The 23,968-nt window shown below is 45.0% G+C and overlaps 1 protein-coding gene across 4 annotated transcripts in view; it reads right to left on the reverse strand.

Annotated features, from left to right (window-relative positions):
• The window catches only part of LOC110501642 (immunoglobulin superfamily member 3), a 100,583-nt gene that overhangs the window by 68,151 nt on the left and 8,464 nt on the right, over positions 1-23,968 (reverse strand). For 2 of the 4 annotated variants that reach the window (XM_021579344.3, XM_090215843.1), the window contains exon 2: positions 15,645-16,022. In XM_021579344.3, coding sequence (XP_021435019.1) covers positions 15,645-16,022 — 378 coding nt within the window. Of the gene's footprint in view, positions 1-15,644; positions 16,026-23,968 lie in introns of all 4 variants that reach the window. The other 2 variants (XM_021579343.3, XM_090215842.1) reach the window with 1 other exon arrangement.

Raw genomic sequence — 23,968 nt, forward strand, 5'->3', positions numbered from 1 at the left:
TTGCCACAGAGTTAATAATTGGTCTTGGACATGACTGTGTTTTTGAGCCTCATGGCTGAGTAAGAGAAGAGAAGTCTGCTGTTGGTCCCTGTTCTCATACAAGCTGGTGCCTTGGACACACTCAAACACAGGCTGGTGCGTAGGACATGCATGGGAACACACACACACACACACACACGGTAGGACCATTTCATGTTGTAATTTTATCTCATGAGTTAATGTTTAGGAGACACAGGCGGTGGGTAGGATGCTAAGGCTGTCTCCTGGGACCCCCCCGTCTTAGAACCATGGCTCCTGAATGAGTGGTCCGCCATGTGGGTGAAAACAGACTGCGGTTGACCCCTGACCTGGAGCAACTTCTGTACAAACGGTTACACATGGTGATGTTAGCCTTTCACCTTTAACCTGGCAGGACATCCGTGTTACAACACTGATCAGTTAGAAAACATCCCTTCTCCAGGCCTTGTGACTGGGAAGTCTTTAGTCGCTTTGTACAACCAAAAAGGACATACTGTAGATATCACATAATATATTGTATAGTCCACACTCAACAATTGTCTGAAAAGTGACTATTATTTTTAAGATTTATTTTCCATAGCTTGTTAGTGCTTGTATGAGTTGTTTTGTAATAGGGCGGCAGTGTTTCCAGTTGGCCCACATCAGCCAGACACTTGTAGACTGTTGTCGCATTATAAAAAGGTGTGTCAGACACACAGTTTGGTAGTATCATCTTTCTGAACAATCAGCCATACACACGGCCCAGGAGTCGTATTCTACTGCCACACACAATAGACACACCTCACTTTCACAAACAATGATGATACAGTATCGGGGAGGCAGGAACAAAGCCAGGTGTGCTGCTGAAAACTTTCCCCTGGGGACAGTGTGTGTATACTGTTCCACATCTATAAAATCCCTCTCACAGAACCCATTGTGACAGAGGGGACATTGATCACTGTGTGTCACCGTCTGTAACTCAGCACACTGATTACACCCAGTTTCTCCTCCTATCCATTTCCACCCCCCACTAATCCACGAGAACATCTTCAAGCCCAAATAGATAGCTGAGAGAGAGAGAGCTGATACACAGAGAGAGAAAGCGAGAGAAAGAGCTGATACACAGAGGGAGAGAGAGAGAGAGAGCTGATACACAGAGAGAGAGAGAGAGAGGATACACAGAGAGAGAGAGAGAGAGCTGATACAGAGAGAGAGAGAGAGAGAGAGCTGATACACAGAGAGAGAGAGAGAGAGAGAGAGCTGATACACAGAGAGAGAGAGAGAGAGAGAGAGCTGATACACAGAGAGAGAGAGAGAGAGCTGATACACAGAGAGAGAGAGAGAGAGCTGATACACAGAGAGAGAGAGAGAGCTGATACACAGAGAGAGAGAGAGAGCTGATACACAGAGAGAGAGAGAGAGAGAGCTGATACACAGAGAGAGAGAGAGAGAGAGCTGATACACAGAGAGAGAGAGAGAGAGAGCTGATACACAGAGAGAGAGAGAGAGAGAGCTGATACACAGAGAGAGAGAGAGAGAGAGCTGATACACAGAGAGAGAGAGAGAGCTGATACACAGAGAGAGAGAGAGAGCTGATACACAGAGAGAGAGAGAGAGCTGATACACAGAGAGAGAGAGAGAGCTGATACACAGAGAGAGAGAGAGAGCTGATACACAGAGAGAGAGAGAGAGAGCTGATACACAGAGAGAGAGAGAGAGAGCTGATACACAGAGAGAGAGAGAGCTGATACACAGAGAGAGAGAGAGCTGATACACAGAGAGAGAGAGAGCTGATACACAGAGAGAGAGAGAGCTGATACACAGAGAGAGAGAGAGCTGATACACAGAGAGAGAGAGAGCTGATACACAGAGAGAGAGAGCTGATACACAGAGAGAGAGAGAGCTGATACACAGAGAGAGAGAGAGCTGATACACAGAGAGAGAGAGAGCTGATACACAGAGAGAGAGAGAGAGCTGATACACAGAGAGAGAGAGAGAGCTGATACACAGAGAGTGAGAGCTGATACACAGAGAGAGAGAGAGCTGATACACAGAGAGAGAGAGAGAGAGAGAGAGAGAGAGAGCTGATACACACACAGAGAGAGAGAGAGAGAGAGAGAGCTGATACAGAGAGAGAGAGAGAGAGAGAGAGAGAGAGCTGATACACAGAGAGAGAGAGAGAGAGAGAGCTGATACACAGAGAGAGAGAGAGAGAGAGAGAGCTGATACACAGAGAGAGAGAGAGAGAGAGAGAGAGAGAGAGAGAGAGAGAGAGAGAGCTGATACACACAGAGAGAGAGAGAGAGAGAGCTGATACACAGAGAGAGAGAGCTGATACACACAGAGAGAGAGAGAGAGAGAGAGAGCTGATACACAGAGAGAGAGAGCTGATACACAGAGAGAGAGAGAGAGAGAGAGCTGATACACACACACACAGAGAGAGAGAGAAAGAGCTGATACACAGAGAGAGAGAGAGCTGATACACAGAGAGAGAGAGAGAGAGAGAGAGAGAGAGAGGATACACAGAGAGAGAGAGAGAGAGAGCTGATACAAAGAGAGAGAGAGCTGATACACAGAGAGAGAGAGAGCTGATACACACACAGAGAGAGAGAGAGAGAGAGAGAGAGCTGAGAGAGAGCGAGAGAGAGAGAGCTGATACACAGAGAGAGAGAGAGAGAGAGAGAGAGAGAGAGATAGAGCTGATACACACACAGAGAGAGAGAGAGAGAGAGAGAGAGAGCAGATACACAGAGAGAGAGAGAGAGCTGATACACACAGAGAGAGAGAGAGAGAGAGAGAGCTGATACAGAGAGAGAGAGAGAGAGAGAGAGAGAGAGAGAGAGAGAGAGCTGATACACACACACACAGAGAGAGAGAGAGAAAGAGCTGATACACAGAGAGAGAGAGAGCTGATACACACAGAGAGAGAGAGAGAGAGAGAGAGAGAGAGAGAGAGAGAGAGAGCTGATACACACACAGAGAGAGAGAGAGCTGATAGACACAGAGAGAGAGAGAGCTGATACAGAGAGAGAGAGAGAGAGAGAGCTGATACAGAGAGAGAGAGAGAGAGCGAGAGAGCTGATACACACAGAGAGAGAGAGCTGATACACAGAGAGAGAGAGAAAGAGAGAGAGAGAGCTGATACACACAGAGAGAGAGAGAGAGAGAGAGAGAGCGGATACACAGAGAGAGAGAGAGAGAGAGGTAGAGAGAGAGAGAGAGAGAGCTGATACACACAGAGAGTGAGAGAGAGCTGATACACACAGAGAGAGAGAGAGAGAAAGAGAGAGATAGAGAGAGAGCTGATACACAGAGAGAGAGAGAGATAGAGAGCTGATACACAGAGAGAGAGCTGATACACACACAGAGAGAGAGAGAGAGAGCTGATACACACACAGAGAGTGAGAGAGAGCTGATACACAGAGAGAGAGAGAGCTGATACACAGAGAGAGAGAGAGACCTAAGTCACTCCATTAAATTAATCAAAACAGGAACATTTTACATTTGGCTAGAAATTCAAAAGGAAATTATCTTAACAGAGAAGAACGTCCTCCTGTGTGCTACCTATATCCCACCACTAGAATCCCCATACTTTAATGAGGACAGCTTCTCCATCCTGGAGGGGGAAATCAATCATTTCCAGGCCTAGGGACATGTACTAGTCTGTGGCGACCTAAATGCCAGAACCGGACAAGAACCTGACACCCTTAGCACACAGGGGGACAAACACCTGCCTGCAGGGGACAGCATTCCCTCCCACATATGCCCCCCTAGGCACAACTATGACAGCATAACCAACAAAAACGGGTCACAACTCCTGCAGCTCTGTTGCACGCTATGTACATAGTCAATGGTAGGCTTTGAGGGGACTCCTATGGTAGGTACACCCATAGCTCACCTCTTGGCAGTAGTACTGTAGACTACTTTATCACTGACCTCAACCCAGAGTCTCTCAGAGCGTTCACAGTCAGCCCACTGACACCCCTATCAGACCACAGCAAAATCACAATCTACTTGAACAGAGCAATACTCAAATCATGAGGCATCAAAGCCAAAGGAACTGAGAAACATTAAGAAATGCTATAGATGGAAGGAATGCAGTTTGGAAACCTACCAAAAAACAATTAGGCAACAACAAATTCAATCCCTTTTAGACAATTTCCTGGGTAAAACGTTCCAATGAAATAGTGAAGGTGTAAACTTGGCAGTAGAAAATCTTAACAGTATATTTGACCTCTCAGCTTCCCTATCAAATCTAAAAATCTCAAATAGAAAACCGAAGACAATGAACAACAACGACAAATGGTTTGATGAAGACTGCAAAAATCTAAGAAAGAAATTGAGAAACCTGTCCAACCTGTCCAACCATAGAGATCCGGAAAACCTGAGTCTACGCCTTCACTATGGTGAATCACGAAAACAACACACTACGGAAAAAGAAGGAACAGCACGTCAGAAATCAGCTCAATGTAATTGAAGAATCCATAGACTAACCACTTCTGGGAAAATTGGAAAACAAACACAAAGATTTATCTATCCAAAATGGAGATGTATGGGTAAACCACTTCTTTAATCTTTTTGGCTCTATAACAAAGAATAAAGAGCAAAAACATACAGTGCCTTGCGAAAGTATTTGGCCCCCTTGAACTTTGCGACCTTTTGACACATTTCAGGCTTCAAACATGAAGATATAAAACTTTATTTTTTTGTGAAGAATCAACAACAAGTGGGACACAATCATGAAGTGGAACGACATTTATTGTATATTTCAAACTTTTTTAACAAATCAAAAACTGAAAAATTGGGCGTGCAAAATTATTCAGCCCCCTTAAGTTAATACTTTGTAGCGCCACCTTTTGCTGCCATTACAGCTGTAAGTCGCTTGGGGTATGTCTCTATCAGTTTTGCACATCGAGAGACTGAAATTTTTTCCCATTCCTCCTTGCAAAACAGCTCGAGCTCAGTGAGGTTGGATGGAGAGCATTTGTGAACAGAAGTTTTCAGTTCTTTCCACAGATTCTCGATTGGATTCAGGTCTGGACTTTGACTTGGCCATTCTAACACCTGGATATGTTTATTTTTGAACCATTCCATTGTAGATTTTGCTTTATGTTTTGGATCATTGTCTTGTTGGAAGACAAATCTCCGTCCCAGTCTCAGGTCTTTTGCAGACTCCATCAGGTTTTCTTCCAGAATGGTCCTGTATTTGGCTCCATCCATCTTCCCATCAATTTTAACCATCTTCCCTGTCCCTGCTGAAGAAAAGCAGGCCCAACCCATGATGCTGCCACCACCACCATGTTTGACAGTGGGGATGGTGTGTTCAGCTGTGTTGCTTTTACGCCAAACATAACGTTTTGCATTGTTGCCAAAAAGTTCAATTTTGGTTTCATCTGACCAGAGCACCTTCTTCCACATGTTTGGTGTGTCTCCCAGGTGGCTTGTGGCAAACTTTAAAACGACACTTTTTATGGATATCTTTAAGAAAAGGCTTTCTTCTTGCCACTCTTCCATAAAGGCCAGATTTGTGCAATATACGACTGATTGTTGTCCTATGGACAGTCTCCCACCTCAGCTGTAGATCTCTGCAGTTCATCCAGAGTGATCATGGGCCTCTTGGCTGCATCTCTGATCAGTCTTCTCCTTGTATGAGCTGAAAGTTTAGAGGGACGGCCAGGTCTTGGTAGAATTGCAGTGGTCTGATACTCCTTCCATTTCAATATTATCGCTTGCACAGTGCTCCTTGGGATGTTTAAAGCTTGGGAAATCTTTTTGTATCCAAATCCGGCTTTAAACTTCTTCACAACAGTATCTCGGACATGCCTGGTGTGTTCCTTGTTCTTCATGATGCTCTCTGCGCTTTTAACGGACCTCTGAGACTATCACAGTGCAGGTGCATTTATACGGAGAATTGATTACACACAGGTGGATTGTATTTATCATCATTAGTCATTTAGGTCAACATTGGATCATTCAGAGATCCTCACTGAACTTCTGGAGAGAGTTTGCTGCACTGAAAGTAAAGGGGCTGAATAATTTTGCACGCCCAATTTTTCAGTTTTTGATTTGTTAAAAAAGTTTGAAATATCCAATAAATGTTGTTCCACTTCATGATTGTGTCCCACTTGTTGTTGATTCTTCACAAAAAAATACAGTTTTATATCTTTATGTTTGAAGCCTGAAATGTGGCAAAAGGTCGCAAATTCAAGGGGGCCCAATACTTTCGCAAGGCACTGTATACATGATCAAACAAATCTTAGAATCAACTATTAATTCTTGGGGCTAGGGAGCAGAATTTTCACTTTTGGATAAATAGCGTGCCCAATTTCAACTTCCTGCTACTCATGCCAAGAATATAAGATATGCATATTATTCATAGATTTGGATAGAAAACCCTCTGAAGTTTCTAAAACTGTTTGAATCATGTCTGTGAGTATAACAGAACATATGTAGCAGGCAAAACCCCGAGGACTAACTGTTCAGAATTTTTTGCCTCTCTCTGTTCCCGACTTGTTATTGCCAAGGGATATTTTTCAGTTCTCAGTTTTCAGTTCCTACCGCTTCCACTGGATGTCACCGGTCTTTGGAATATGGTTGAGGTTATTCCTTTGTGCAATGAAGTAGTAAGCCAACTAGGAACTGGGTACACTTTTGTGAGTTGCGCAAGACGTGGAAAAGTGGCGCTGATTTGTTTTCATTCCTGTATTGAACACAGATTGCCCCGTCTACAATTTGATATTCTGCACAGATTCTGTCGGACCTGGGCCCTGACAGTAAATCTCAGTAAGACCAAAATAATGGTGTTCCAAAAATGGTCCAGTCGCCAGGACCACAAATACAAATTCCATCTAGACACTGTTGCCCTAGAGCACACAAAAAACTATACATACCTTGGCCTAAACATCAGCGCCACAGATAACTTCCACAAGCTGTGAACGATCTGAGAGACAAGGCAAGAAGGGCACTCTATGCCATCAAAAGGAACATAAAATTCAACATACCAATTAGGATCTGGCTAAAAATACTTGAATCAGTCATAGAGCCCATTGCCCTTTATGGTTGTGAGGTCTGGGGTCCGCTCACCAACCAAGACTTCACAAAATGGGACAAACACCAAATTGAGACGCTAAATGCAGATTTCTGCAAAAATATCCTCCGTGTACAACATAGAACACCAAATAATGCATGCAGAGCAGAATTAGGCCGATACCCAATAATTATCAAAATCCAGAAAATTAAATTCAACAACCACTTTAAAGAAAGCGATTCCCAAATCGTCCATAACAAAGCCATCACCTACAGAGAGATGAACCTGGAGAAGCAAGCTGATCCTGGGGCTCTGTTCACAAACACACCCCACAGAGCCCCAGGACAGCAGCACAATTAGACCCAACCAAATCATGAGAAAACAAAAAGATAATTACTTGACACATTGGAAAGAATTAACAAAAAAACAGAGCAAACTAGAATGCTATTTGCCCTAAACAGAGAGTACACAGTGCAGGAATACCTGACCACTGTGACTGACCCAAACTTAAGGAAAGATTTGACTATGTACAGACTCAGTGAGCATAGCCTTGCTATTGAAAAAGGCCACCGTAGGCAGACATGGCTCTCAAGAGAAGACAGGCTATGTGCTCACTGCCCACAAAATGTGGAAACTGAGCTGCACTTCCTAACCTCCTGGCCAATGTATACATATTTCCCTCAGATTACACAGATCCACAAAGAATTCGAAAACAAATCCAATTTTGATAAACTCTAATATCTACTGGGTGAAATTCCACAGTGTGCCATCACAGCAGCCAGATTTGTGACCTGTTGCCACAAGAAAAGGGCAACCGGTGAAGAACAAACACTATTGTAAATACAACCCATATTTATGCTTATTTATTTTCCCTTGTGTACTTTAACCATTTGTACATTGTTACAACACTGTATATACACTGCTCAAAAAAAATAAAGGGAACACTTAAACAACACAATGTAACTCCAAAGTCAATCACACTTCTGTGAAATCAAACTGTCCACTTAGGAAGCAACACTGATAAATACATTTCACATGCTGTTGTGCAAATGGAATAGACAACAGGTGGAAATTAAAGGAGTGGTTCTGCAGGTGATAACCACAGACCACTTCTCAGTTCCTATGCTTCCTGGCTGATGTTTTGGTCACTTTTGAATGGAGGCGGTGCTTTCACTCTAGTGGTAGCATGAGACGGAGTCTACAACCCACACAAGTGGCTCAGGTAGTGCAGCTCATCCAGGATGGCACATCAATGCGAGCTGTGGCAAGGTGATTTGCTGTGTCTGTCAGCGTAGTGTCCAGAGCATGGAGGCGCTACCAGGAGCCAGTACATCAGGAGATGTGGAGGAGGCCGTAGAAGGGCAACAACCCAGCAGCAGGACCGCTACCTCCGCCTTTGTGCAAGAAGGAGCAGGAGGAGCACTGCCAGAGCCCTGCAAAATGACCTCCAGCAGGCCACAAATGTGCTTGTGTCTGCTCAAACGGTCAGAAACAGAATCCATGAGGGTGGTATGAGGGCCTGACGTCCACAGGTGGGGGTTGTGCTTACAGCCCAACACCGTGCAGGGCGTTTGGCGTTTGCCAAACGATTGGCAAATTCACCACTGTCGCCCTGTGCTCTTCACAGATAAAAGCAGGTTCACACTGAGCACGTGACAGACGTGACAGAGTCTGGAGACGCCGTGGAGAACGTTCTGCTGCCGCCGTGGAGAACGTTCTGCTGCCTGCAACATCCTCCAGCATGACCGGTTTGGCGGTGGGTCAGTCCTGGTGTGGGGTGGCATTTCTTTGGGGAGCCGCACAGCTCTCCATGTGCTCGCCAGAGGTAGCCTGACTGCCATTAGGTACCGAGATGAGATCCTCAGACCCCTTGTGAGACCATATGCTGGTGCGGTTGGCCCTGGGTTCCTCCTAATGCAAGACAATGCTGGACCTCATGTGGCTGGAGTGTCAGCAGTTCCTGCAAGAGGAAGGCATTGATGCTATGGACTGGCCCGCCCGTTCCCCAGACCTGAATCCAATTGAGCACATCTGGGACATCATGTCTCGCTTCATCCACCAGACTGTCCAGGAGTTGGCGGATGCTTTAGTCCAGGTCTGGGAGGAGATCCCTCAGGAGACCATCCGCCACCTCATCAGGAGCATGCCCAGGCATTGTAGGGAGGTCATACAGGCACGTGGAGGCCACACACACTACTGAGCCTCATTTTGACTTGTTTTAAGGACATTACATCAAAGTTGGATCAGCCAGTAGTGTGGTTTTCCACTTTAATTTTGAGTGTGACTCCAAATCCAGACCTCCATGGGTTGATTTTGTTGTCAGCACATTCAACTATGTAAAGAAAAAAGTATTTAATAAGAATATTTCATTCATTCAGATTTAGGATGTGTTATTTTAGTGTTCCCTTTATTTTTTTGAGCTGTGTGTGTGTGTGTGTGTGTGTGATATATATATATATATATATATCATATATATGACATTTGTAACGTCTTTATTGTTTTGAAACTTCTGTATGTGTAATGCGTGTTCATTTTTATTGTTTATTTCACTTTTGTATATTATCTACCTCACTTGCTTTGGCAATGTTAACACGTTTCCCATGCCAATAAAGCCCCTTGAATTTAATTGAATTGAGAGAGAGAGAGCGCTGATACACAGAGAGAGAGAGAAAGCACTGAAACACACACAGGGACAGAGAGAGAGAGAGAGAGAGAGAGAGAGCTGATACACACAGAGAGAATGCGCTGATACACAGAGCGAGAGAGCTGATACACACACACACATAGAGAGAGAGAGCTGATACACACAGAGAGAGAGAGAGAGAGAAAGCGCTGATACACAGAGAGAGAGAGCTGATACACAGAGAGAGAGAGAGAAAGAGAAACCGCTGATACACACAGCGAGAGATAATTAAGGAGTGTGATGAATTGAAGGAAGGACAGGGTATTGAGTGTCCGCATGCGTGCAGCTGCTGAGAGAGGTGGCTGGGGGTATGGAGGGAAGAGAGAGAGAGAGAGCGGAGAAGACCCCTGAAACATGCCCCCGACTGTGGGGAACTGGGTTAAGAGGTTAGAGACAGAGAGGGGCTTATATAAAGCAGTCCCTCAACACCTAGACACGCATACACAGTCTATAAATACAGTATGCCACCAGCAACACCATTTTGCTGTGCTTTACGCCCCCACATTCAAAACAGAGCAAATACTGTTGTAATGCCACCAATAGACTACACTTACTACAGGGACCTTTGTGCCCCGGCTCCACCAAAAATCTCTTTCCATCAAGCTTTCCCTCAGAAATGAATGAAACCCTGCTTAACTACAGGTCTGTGTCTACTACACGAGACGAACAGAGTGACAAACTAAAAACTAGAATGGCACACCGACAACACTTCACTGGTCAATTGATCAACTCTCACAGTGCCACATGGTATGACTATTAACTAGGGCTGTCAAACCATTCAAATCCTTTATAGAGTTAACGGCATAGGTTAAATAGCTATTCAATTGCAATTTTTTAATTTGCTCAAATTTGTCCCTAAAGAAAGATTTTTTCATTTAAAAAGCAGTGCATTGAGTTTCAGGCATACTTTAATTGGAAGGGACAGAAACACAAAATGACCTACATCAGAATGTTTTAATGGTAATTTCCCCATCAACAACAAACGTCACGGTAACATTAATACTCCCAATGTTTCAGCAGGCCGCTCCCTCTTAACAATGTTCTTGAATAGTAAATAGTACCCACAAAACACCAGTCTCAATGTCAACAGTGAAGAGGCAACTACAGGATGCTGTCCTTCTAGGCAGAGTTGCAAAGAAAAAGCCATATCTCAGACTGGCCAATACAAAGCAAAGATTAAGATGGGCAAAAGAACACCGACACTGGACAGAGGAACTCTGCCTAGAAGGCCAGCATCCCGGAGTCGCCTCTTCACTGTTGAGACTGGTGTTCTGTGGGTACTATTTAACGAAGCTGCCAGTTGAGGACTTGTGAGGCGTCTGTTTCTCAAACTAGACACAAATTGACTTGTCCTCTTGCTCAATTGTGCACCGGGGCCTCCCACTCCTCTTTCTATTCTGGTTAGAGACAGTTAACGCTGTTCTGTGAAGGGAGTAGTACACAGCGTTATACGAGATCATCAGTTACTTGACAACTTCTCGCATGTAATAGCCATCAATTCTCATAACAAGAATAGACTGAGGAGTTTCAGAAACAAGTTCTTTGTTTCTGGCCATTTTATATCCACAGTAAAACGAGTCCTATATCGACATAACCTGAATGGCCGCTCAGCAAAGAAGAAGCCACTGCTCCAGAACGGCCATAAAAAAGCCAGACTACGGTTTGCAACTGCACATGGGGACAAAGACCGAACTTTTTGGAGAAATGTCCTCTGGTCTGATGAAACAAAAATAGAACTGTTTGGCCATAATGACCATCGTTATATTTGGAGGAAAAAGGGGGAGGCTTGCAAGCCAAAGATCACCATCCCAACTGTGAATAACAGGGGTGGCAGCATCATGTTGTGGTAGTGCTTTGCTGCAGGAGGGACTGGTGCACTTCACAAAATAGATGGCATCATGAGATATTGAAGCAACAGCAAGACAGTCAGGATGTTAAAGCTTGGTCGCAAATGGTTCTTCCGAATGGACAATGACTCCAAGCATACTTCCAAGGTTGTGGCAAAATGGCTTAAGGACAACAAAGTCAAGGTATTGGAGCCATCACAACGCTCTGATCTCAATCCTGTAGAAAAGATGTGGGCAGAACTGAAAAAGTTTGCGCGAGCAAGGAGGCCTACAGACCTGACTCAGTTACACCAGCTCTGTCAGGAGGAATGGGCCAAAATTCACCCAACTTATTGTGGGAAGCTTGTGGAAGGCTACCCAAAACATTTGACCCAAGTTAAAGAATGTCAAGGCAATGCTACAAAATACTAATTGAGTGTATGTGGGGGTGCTTTGCTGCAGGAGGGACTGGTGCACTTCACCTAATAGATGGCATCATGAGGATGGAAAATGATGTGGATATATTGAAGCAACATCTCAAGACATCAGGAAGTTGAAGCTTGGTCGCAAATGGTTCTTCCAAATGGACAATGACCTCAAGCATACTTCCAAAGTTGTGGCAAAAATGTTTTATTAAGGACAACAAAGTCAAGGTATTGGGGGTGGCCATCACAAAGCCCTGACCTCACTCCTATAGAAAATGTGTGGGAAGAACTAAAAAAGCGTGTGCGAGCAAGGAGGCCTACAAACCTGACTCAGTTACACCAGCTCTGTCAGGAGAAATGGGCCAAAATTCACCCAACTTATTGTGGGAAGCTTGTGGAAGGCTACCCAAAACATTTGACCCAAGTTAAAGAATGTCAAAGCAATGCTACCAAATACTAATTGAGTGCATGTAAACTTCTGACCGACTGGGAATGTGATGAAAGAAATAAAAGCTGAAATAAATTCTCTCTACTATTATTCTGACATTTCACATTATTCAAATAAGGTGGCGATCCTAACTGAACTAAGGGGAATTTTTACTAGGATTAAATGTCAGGAATTGTGAAAACTGAGTTTTTAAATGTATTTGGCTAAGGTGTATGTAAACTTCCGACTTCAACACACACACATAACTGTAGCTGTGTTCCATGTTGTGTTCTACGCTTAAAAGGGTCCATGCGGAAACACGTGGCTTAAAAAGTTCTGTGTGGTGAAGAAATGTAGGCGCGATTAAAGGCGTCCAAAAAAGTGTACGCCGATAAACGTCGCCCTGCTAAACTCAGCAAAAAAAGAAACGGCCCTTTTCAGGACCCTGTCTTTCAAAGACCATTCGTAAAAATCAAAATAATGTCACAGATATTCATTGTAAATGGTTTAAACACTGTTTCCTGTTCAATGAACCATAAACAATTAATGAACATGCACCTGTGGAACGGTTGTTCTGAAAACTTTGGACACTAAAGAGGCATTTCTACTGACTGAAAAACACCAAAAGAAAGATGCCCAGGGTCCCTGCCCATCTGCGTGAACGTCCCTTAGGCATGCTGCAAGGAGGCATGAGGACTGCAGATGTGGCCAGGGCAATAAATTGCGATGTCCATACTGTGAGACACCAAAAACAGCGATACAGGGAGACAGGACGGACAGCTGAACGTTCTCACAGTGGCAGACCACGTGTAACACCTGCACAGGATCGGTACATCTGAACATCACACCTGAGGGACAGGTACAGGATGGCAACAACAACTACCAGAGTTACACCAGGAACGCACAATCCCTCCGTCAGTGCTCAGACTGTCCTCAATAGGCTGGACTGAGGGCTTGTAGGCCTGAGGGCTTGTAGGCCTGTTGTAAGGCAGGTCCTCGCCAGACATAACCGGCAATGTCTCCTATGGGCACAAACCCACCATCGCTGGACCAGACAGAACTGGCAAAAAGTGATCTTCACTGACTAGTCGTGGTTTTGTCTCACCAGGGGTGATGGTCGGATTCGCGTTTATCGTTGAAGGAATGAGTATTACACCGAGGCCTGTACTCTGGAGTAGGATCGATTTGAAGGTGGAGGGTGGGTCATGGTCTGGGGTGGTGTGTCACAGCATCATTGGACTGAGCTTGTGGTCATTGCAGGCAGTCTCAACGCTGTGCGTTACAGGGAAGACATCCTCCTCCCTCATGTGGTACCCTTCCTGCAGGCTCATCCTGACATGATCCTCCAGCATGACAATGCCACCAGACATACTGCTCGTTCTGTGCGTGATTTCCTGCAAAACGGGAATGTCAGTGTTCTGCTATGGCCAGCAAAGAGCCCGGATCTCAATTCCATTGAGCCTGTCTGGGACCTGTTGTGAGGGCTAGGGCCATTCCCCCCAGAAATGTCCAGGAACTTGCAGGTGTCTTGGTGGAAGAGTGGGGTAACACAGCAAGAACTGGCAAATCTGGTGCAGTCCATGAGGAGGAGATGCACTGCAGTACTTAATGCAGCTGGTGGCCACACCAAATACTGACTGTTACTTTTGACCCCCCTTTGTTCAGGGACACATTATTCCATTTCTGTTCATCACATGTCTGTGGAACTTGTTCAGTTTATGTCTCAATTGTTGAATCTTGCTATGTTCATACAAATATTTACAAGTTAGGTTTGCTGAAAATAAACGCAATTGACAGTGAGAGGACGTCTGAGTTTATTAACATACTGTGGGTTAACATAGGTTACTCCCATGAGCACTTGGCGTGAACTCTGACCTCTCTCTCAGAGCAAGTTCACCAGCCTCAGAGATGAAGATATGACGGGAACCAGATTCTGAGTGGAATTCTCACCCATACCAGCTGTGCTTTGAATGTTGGGAATGTTCGAGTGGATTTCTATGTGTGTGTTTGTGTGTCACAGAGAAATTGATGCTGGTGACAGACTGACACGGGGGAAAGGAGGAGGAGGGGGGGGGGGGGGGGGTGAGAGAAAGATGGGGCAAGATTTGCCCCGACCCAAGACAGGAGGCACACTGAGACACTGAACACTTCCTCCCGATCTCTGATCCAGTCACATACATTCTCAATGACTAGGCTTATCCTCCCATATGACCCCATTGCCAAAGCAATAACTTCACAGTGTACACCTTTGGTTAACTGCCCTGAGCAATGTACGCATCTACCCTCATCTACCCTGTATGTACGGATCTACCCTCATCTACCCTGTATGTACGGATCTACCCTCATCTACCCTGTATGTACCGTCATCTGCTCTGTATGTACGGATCTACCCTCTATGCACGCATATCTACCCTCTATGCACGCATATCTACCCTCATCTACCCTTTATGTACGCATACCTACCCTAATCTACCCTGTATGTATGCATCTACCCTCATCTACCCTGTATGTACGCACCTACCCTCAAATGTACGCATCTACCCTCAAATGTACGCATCTACCCTAATCTACCCTCTATGCACGCATATCTACCCTCAATGTATGCATTTCTACCCTCATCTACCCTTTATGTACGCATACCTACCCTAATCTACCCTGTATGTATGCATCTACCCTCATCTACCCTGTATGTACGCACCTACCCTCAAATGTACGCATCTACCCTCATCTACCCTGTATGTACGCATATCTACCCTCAAATATACGCATCTACCCTCATCTACCATGTATGTACGCACCTACCCTCAAATGTACGCATCTACCCTCATCTACCCTGTATGTACGCATCTACCCTCAAATATACGCATCTACCCTCATCTACCATGTATGTACGCATCTACCCTCATCTACCCTGTATCTACCCTGTATGTACGCATCTACCCTCATCTACCCTGTATGTACGCATCTACCCTGGTCCTGGGAGAGCCACAGGGTGCGCAGGCTTCTGTTCAACAATACAGTCTTCTAATCAAGACATTGATTAGTTGAATAAGATGTGTTGGTGCTTGGCTAGAACAAAAACATCCACACCATGTAGCTTTCAAACACCAGGGTTGGAGACCACTGTATCATATGTAGACATCCTAACAGCTAGTGATTATGCCCCATGTAGGCCCAGTTTAAAAGTGGTTCACTATACAGAGAAGAGGGTGCCATTTGGGACACAGCCTTGGTGTATTGTGTTGTAACATGGACTCACCGGTGAGGTTGGTGCGGGCGCTGTAGGAGCCGAGGTACTGTCCGTCTGTGTTGGGGGTGTAACACTCAAACAGCCCCTGGTCTCTGGCCTGGACCTTGGTGATGTGGAGCAGGGCTGAGTCCCTGGTCAGCCTCTCGACCCAGATCTCCTTACTGTTGACCCTCTGGGCGTACACCGCGTACGCATAGTTGGACTGGGCCGTGCTCACGATGCGGATCTCGCGGTCGGGCACCGAGGTCAGGTACATGGACCACTCAAAGTCCTGCTCCACACCCTCCTTGTAGCCAGTCACGTTGCACCAGATGGTCACGTGACTGCCCTCCGTCCGTACCAGCGGTCCGCTCTGAACGGTCACTACCCTCTGTGCCACGCTCACACCTGCTGGGCGAGAGGTAGGGAGGAGAAGGGGGGAGAGAGAGAGAAAAGGGGAAAGAGGGAGAGACGCAAAGAACATTGGTTACAAAACTGCTGTTAAAACATTTAGCATCCTGGGAGCTTTAGCTCCAGCACTCTCCCAAGAGGAACCGAGTCAACATGACATGTCCACTCAGTGTCCTGAAGAAACAGCCCTGTAGTGTCACACACACACACACACACTACAGAAAGAGAGACCGTGGGGAATTATGAAATATGAGGTCAGTGTCAGGCTGTTATAATACTGTGACCAGGAGCCATGAAACTGAGAGGTCATGCGCATCACACACACACGGGACAGGGGTCATGCAAGGTTGTTATTTTAGTTCTTGGTGGAGGATATTCATGTCAATTGAAACACCTGTGGTCAGTTTCAGCTGAGGGAGATCACAGTACACACAGACTCCGTTAATAAAACGGACATTTGAAAGAAGAGCAGACAATACACAGCAGCACAGGCAAAAGCATGCAGGCACACACCAATCCCGAACAGAAGGGGACTAGACACTGCTTCCGGTCTACATGACCAACTGCAGAACACAGCTGTGTGTGTCTTTCACAGAGACCTCACAGAGAGGCTGTGTCTGTAGGCACAACAAAGTACATTAATATTTCAGATTTAAACTTCCAACATCCACTCTTCCTCATTGATCACTCTCTCGCAGTAACTTTCTCTCCCATTCCCCATTTTTCATTCACTGTTGACTGACTGTGTGACAAAATCAAATCAAATGTTATTTGTACCCCTGTATATAGCCTCATTATTGTTATTTTATTGTGTTACTTTTTATTATTTGTCACATGCGCCAAATACAACAGGTGTAAGTAGACCTTATAGCGAAATGCTTACTTACAAGCCCTGAACCAACAATGCAGTTGAAGAAATAGTTAAGAAAATCTTTATTAAATAAAATACAATAAAATAACAATAACGAGTCAATGTGCAGGGGGTACCGGTACCGAGTCAATGTGCAGGGGGTACCGGTACCGAGTCAATGTGCAGGGGGTACCGGTACCGAGTCAATGTGCAGGGGGTACCGGTACCGAGTCAATGTGCAGGGGGTACCGGTACTGAGTCAATGTGCAGGGGGTACCGGTACCGAGTCAATGTGCAGGGGGTACCGGTACCGAGTCAATGTGCAGGGGGTACCGGTACCGAGTCAATGTGCAGGGGGTACCGGTACCGAGTCAATGTGCAGGGGGTACCGGTACCGAGTCAATGTGCAGGGGGTACCGGTACCGAGTCAATGTGCAGGGGGTACCGGTACCGAGTCAATGTGCAGGGGGTACCGGTACCCAGTCAATGTGCAGGGGGTACCGGTACCCAGTCAATGTGCAGGGGGTACAGGTTCGTCAAGGTAATTTGGACATGTAGGTAGGGCTAAAGTGACTATGTATAGATAATAAACAGCGAGAAACAGCAGTGTAAAAACAAAAAGGGTGGGGGGGGGGGGGGTCCATGTAAATAGTCAGGGTGGCCATTTGATTAATTGTTCAGCAGTCTTATGGCTTGGGTGTAGAAGCTGTTAAGAAGCCTTTTGGTGCTCCGGTACCGCGTGCCGTGCGGTAGCAGAGAGAACAGTCTATGACTTGGGTGACTGGAGTCTTTAACCATTTTTTAGGCCTTCCTCTGACACTGCCTAATATAGAGGTCCTGGATGACAGGAAGCTTGGCCCCAGTGATGTACTGGGCCGTACGCACTACCCTCTGTAGTGCCTTACGGTCGGATGGCGAGCAGTTGCCATACCAGGCTGTGATGCTCTCGATGGTGCAGCTGTAGAACTTTGAGGATCTGGGGACCCATGCCAAATCTTTTCAGTCTCCTGAGGGGCAAAAGGTGTTGTTGTGCCCCCGTCAGGACTTTATTGGCTGGTTTGGACCATGATAGTTTGTTGGTGATGTGGACACGAAGGAACTTGAAACTCTCAACCCGCTTCACTTACAGCCCTGTCAATGTTACTGGGGGGCTGTTCGGCCCACCTTGTCCTGTAGTCCACGATCAGCTACTTTTGTCTTGCTCACATTGAGGGAGAGGTTGTTGTCCTGGCACACACTGCCAGGTCTCTGACCTCCTCCCTTTAAGCTGTCTCATAGCTGTCAGTGATCAGGTGTGTGTGTGTGTGTGTGTGTGTCTACGCATGCGTGCAGAAAATAAAAGAATATCTAGTTGTATATCTAGTTGAAAAATTAACAAATGCATCCAGACTGTGCTCAGCGAGTCGACAAAACGAGAGAAAACGTTGTGTGTGCGCGTGCTATAGTGTGAGAGTAAGATGGTGTTTTTCCTCATATTTCGATCCTTCTTGGTTTTGTTTTGTGGTCCTTTGTTTTTTTTTCCATTTTGAGGCACATTTTGCTCATGAGCTCACAAAAGCGTTACAAATCTCTGATTTGTTTTTGGCTGCCTCAGTTGAAAGGGATTTCAATTCAATAAGAACAGCGTTTGAGAACAAAAAAATTATAAAAATGAATCACTCCAAGGCTTCACTTCTCCAATGGACCACAATAAGATAGAACTGGCCATGAACTCACAGGCAGGACAGTTAAACACACTAAAACGTCTCAGGGGGATAAAGAGAAGAGAGAGGCCTCCAGGAAAATAGCAATCTTGCCAAAATACTGATGTTTTTATCTGCACTAAATGTGTGATATTTAATGTGTGGAATACCTCATTTAATGTGTGGAATACCTCAATGTGTGGAATACCTCACCTCACTCCCTTCCTCACTCTTTCGGTCCTCTCTCATACACTCAATTTCGGTCATATTTCGTCCACTCTCTTTCTGTCCACTCTCTTTCTGTCCACTCTCTTTCTGTCCACTCTCTTTCTGTCCACTCTCGTCCACTCTCTTTCTGTCCTCTCTCGTCCACTCTCTTTCTGTCCTCTCTCGTCCACTCTCTTTCTGTCCTCTCTCGTCCACTCTCTTTCTGTCCTCTCTCGTCCACTCTCTGTGGTTCTGTTGTGTTGTCAATAAGAGAAGATATTAACATAATACCAGACCATTAGTAACCAGGGCGCCATTCAGTCTGACCACATAGAGATCAGAGTCATGGTGCTGTATTCCCTGATGCTCATGTTACTGCTGCCCTGGTCCAGTATTACTGCCAACAATACATTACTCACCACATGATTAGGCTGCTACTGCTCATATTGTATGAGCACTGAAACCATTATTCACCTCCCCCACCTCACTCTCAGTTTTCTGTCAGGCTCTCTCTCCTCCCGTCTCTCTCTCTCATCACACTCTCCCTCTCCTCATAAACCCAGCCTCTCCCCCTCTACGCTTTCTCGCTCCCTCCAGTCTCTCTCCCGCTTCCCTTCCTCTCTCTCGGAGTAAATTCCTGTCTCTCCTCTGTGCCTCGCGGTTCTCTGCATCTTTTCAGGCAGGATTTACGAGGCTCTGTGAGACTTCAAAGCAACACAGCACTCTGCAGGCTGTTTTGAGAGGCTGACAACTACATACCAACCCCTCCAGACCTCTAACTGATCACTCTATCCCTACAAACTAATCCCTCTGTACCCTCCATCTGGCTGCCTCTTCACCTCTGTACCCTCCATCTGGCTGCCTCTTCACCTCTGGCTGCACTGTCTTTATCACTCGCTGCCCCTGGTACTGGTAGCGTTCATTTACAAGCCCTTTATAGCCCGTTCTCTACCACCAACAGCCCACTGTCAGTCTCTCACTGTAACACCGTCGCCACCTGCAAAGGCAGGCAGTCAATGTCAGGCGGGTCATAGAGGAATGGACTTGGAAGCTTTTTGCATAAACAACAACTTATGCACACACATACACACACACACACAAAAGAGGAAGCTGTAAAGAGGATTATGCTAAGTGGAAGGGGGGGGTCACACACTAATCCAATCATTTGTGGCTGGAAAACAGCATCATCTCACAGCACTGTACTGTTAGCACTCACACCGCCAGCTTACTCCAACCCTCACAGGATAATTACACACACCTGCTAAGGTGGGAGTTACACACAAACACACGGTACAGCTTATCATATTTGAAGCCATCCATCTTTTGTCATCCTGCTGGCATCAGTGGAGACATAAGACAGTCCTGTTACCTCTCCCTCCCTCCCCCCTTCATTCCTCATTATACCCAGGATGCTAAGGGCTGAGCGCTGCACATGCCAACGCTGCCTGGCTGGTCCAATGCCCAGGTGGATCTATTTACACACACAGCTGGCTCCTCCATATGGGCCATACTACAGAGTAGAGAGGACACAATCCCAGTCCTGTCTCAACTCCTCCACCAAACACACTACTTTGAAGGGTAAGAAGTGTGGAGGTAAGGCAACTAAAGGCACTGAAAAGGGGATAGATTATGAATATAGCTTAAATAAATAAATAAATAGACTCAGCCTTACAGATGGGAATATAATATCTTTATTAGTATTCGATTACTTGAGTGAGTGTTCATTTTTTTGAGAAAGACAATTGCAGACGTACACTGAGTAACACCAAACATTTGGAACAGCCTGAATTAGTCTTGGTATGGACTCTACAAGGTGTCGATAGCATGTTGATTCCAATACTTCCCACAGTTGTGACAAGTTGGCTGGATGTCCTTTGGGTGGTGGAACATTCTTGATACACATGGGAAACTGTTTAGTGCGGAAAAACCCAGCAGCGTTGCAGTTCTTGACGCAAACCGGTGCTACATGACGGAGGCACACTGAAACACATTGAGTATACTTCACTGTGTGCGTTTTCCCGCTCTAGACTCGGGTTAAATCTCTCCCTAAGGAATCCCTTAACATCATGCCCCTTTATTATCACCCATTTCGACAGACAGACAGACAGACAATTCACATTTACATTTGAAAGAAATGGACCCTGTTAGCCATCAATTCATTTCAGAGGACTGCAGATGTCAGGCCTATTTCTCTACATATTACATTAATATGGGCCTGGATTCATATTAATGCTGCTCTTACATTACATCTATTTTATTATAGATTGGATGGGATCCTTTCACCAGTGTTATTCTGTGAGAAGCTGTAATGTAGTAGAGGTCGACCGATTATGATTTTTCAACGCCGATAACGATTATTGGAGGACCAAAAAAAGCCGATACCGATTAAATCGGACAATTTTTTAAATGTATTTGTAATAATGACAATTACAACAATACTGAATGAACACTTATTTTAACTTAATATAATACATCAATAAAATCAATTTAGCTACAAATAAATAATGAAACATTTTAAATTTGGTTTAAATAATGCAAAAACCAAGTGTTGGAGAAGAAAGTAAAAGTGCAATATGTGCCATGTAAAAAAGCTAACGTTTAAGTTCCTCGCTCAGAACATGAGAACTGGTGGTTCCTTTTAACATGAGTCTTCAATATTCCCAGGTAAGAAGTTTTAGGTTGTAGTTATTATAGGAATTATAGGACTATTTCTCTCTATACGATTTGTACTTCATCTAGCTTTGCCTATTTGGATGTTCTTATAGGCACTTTAGTATTTCCAGTGTAACAGTATAGCTTCCGTCCCTCTCCTCGCTCCTACCTGGGCTCGAACCAGGAACACAGCGACAACAGCCACCCTCGAAGCAGCGTTACCCATCGCTCCACAAAAGCCGCGGTCCTTGCAGAGCAAGGGGAACAACTACTCCAAGTCTCAGAGCGAGTGACGTCACCGATTGAAACGCTATTAGCGCGCACCCCGCTAACTAGCTGGCCATTTCAAATCGGTTACACCAGCCTAATCTCGGGAGTTGATAGGCTTGAAGTCATAAACAGCGCAATGCTTGAAGCACGAAAGTGCTGTTTGAATGAATGCTTACGAGCCTGCTGGTGCCTACCATCGCTCAGTCAGACTGCTCTATCAAATCATAGACTTAATTATAACATAATAACACACAGAAATACGAGCCTTTGGTCATTAATATGGTAGAATCCGGAAACTATCATCTTGAAAACAAAACGTTTATTCTTTCAGTGAAATACGGAACCGTTCCGTATTTTATCTAACCGGTGGCATCAATCAGTCGAAATATTCCTGTTACATTGTACAACCTTCAATGTTATGTCATAATTACGTAAAATTCTGGCAAATTAGTTTGCACGAGCCAGGCAGCCCAAACTGTTGCATATACCCTGACTCTGCGTGCAGTGAAACGCAAGAGAAGTGACACAATTTCACCTGGTTGATATTGCCTGCTAACCTGAATTTCTTTTAGCTAAATATGCAGGTTTAAAAATATCTACTTCTATGTATTGATTTTAAGAAAGGCATTAATGTTTATGGTTAGGTACATTCGTGCAACAATTGTGCTTTTTTCGCAAATTGTTCTCTTTTGTTAAATCATCTCCCGTTTGGCAAAGTTGGCTGTCTTTGTTAGGAAGAAATAGTCTTCACACAGATCGCAACGAGCCAGGCGGCCCAAACTGCTGCCTATATCCCGACTCTGTTGCAAGAGAAGTGACACTATTTCCCTAGTTAAAAGAAATTCATGTTAGCAGGCAATATTAACTCATACGCAGGTTTAAAAATATATACTTGTGTATTGATTTTAAGAAAGGCATTGATCTTTATGGTTGGGTACATTGGAGCAACGACAGTCCTTTTTCGCGAATGTGCATCGCATTGATTATATGCAACACACTAGATAAACTAGTAATATCATCAACCATTAACTAGTGATTATGATTGATTGATTGTTTTTTTATAAGATAAGTTTAATGCTAGCTAGCAACTTACCTTGGCTTCTTACTGCATTCGCGTAACAGGCAGGATCCTCGTGGAGTGCAATGTAAAGCAGGTGGTTAGAGCGCTGGACTAGTTAACCGTAAGGTTGCAAGATTGCATGGCCGAGCTGACAAGGTAAAAGGCCGTCATTGAAAATAAGAATGTGTTCTTAACTGATTTGCCTAGTTAAAGGTGTAAAAAAAAAAAAAAAATAATAATAATAATAATAATAATTTAAAATCGTCCAAATCGGTGTCCAAAAATACCGATTTGCGATTGTTATGAAAACTTGAAATCTAATTAAATCGGCCATTCCGATTAATCGGTCGACCTCTATAATGTAGACAGACCTCTCTCTCAGAACCAATATAACAGACAGCCAGACCTCTCTCTCAGAACCAGTATAACAGACAGCCAGACCTCTCAGAGCCAGTATAACAGACAGCCAGAGCTCTCATCTTTAGCCTTTATAGGACTCTGAATTGAACTGGTCCTGTGTGGCTCAGTTGGCAGAGCATGGCGCTTGCTATGCCAGGGCTGTGGGTTGGATTCCCACAGGGGACCAATATGAAACTGTATGCGCTCACTACTCTAAGTCACTCTAGACGCTACCGTCCCACCTGCCCAAAGAAGTTAAATGCATCCACGCATATATATTTTTTCATACCACTTTAACCCTCTCAAAATCCTATCCTAATTGACATCTCTTTTCAAAGATTTGGAAGAGAGACAGGCTTTAGTTATGGCAACACTGTGGGTTTATGAGGTCAAACAATCACAATGCAACAGACTCCATCTCTGCCCTCAGCCTTCCTCGGCCCAGTCAGTCGACAGTCAGTCAGTCAGTAAGTCAGTCGACAGTCAGTCAGTCAGTCAGTCAGTCGACAGTCAGTCAGTCAGTCGACAGTCAGTCAGTCAGTCGACAGTCAGTCAGTCAGTCGACAGTCAGTAGACCGTAGACAGTCAGTCAGTAGACAGTAGACAGTCAGTAGACAGTCAGTCAGTAGACAGACAGTCAGTAGACAGACAGTCAGTCAGTAGACAGTAGACAGACAGTCAGTCAGTAGACAGTCAGTCAGTAGACAGTAGACAGTCAGTCAGTAGACAGTCAGTAGTCAGTCAGTAGACAGACAGACAGACAGTCAGTCAGTCAGTCAGTAGTCAGTCAGTAGACAGACAGTCAGTCAGTAGACAGACAGAC

Source organism: Oncorhynchus mykiss, chromosome 22 (assembly GCF_057628025.1).
Source record: "Oncorhynchus mykiss isolate SJ-2025 chromosome 22, ASM5762802v1, whole genome shotgun sequence".
NCBI lineage: Eukaryota > Metazoa > Chordata > Actinopteri > Salmoniformes > Salmonidae > Oncorhynchus > Oncorhynchus mykiss.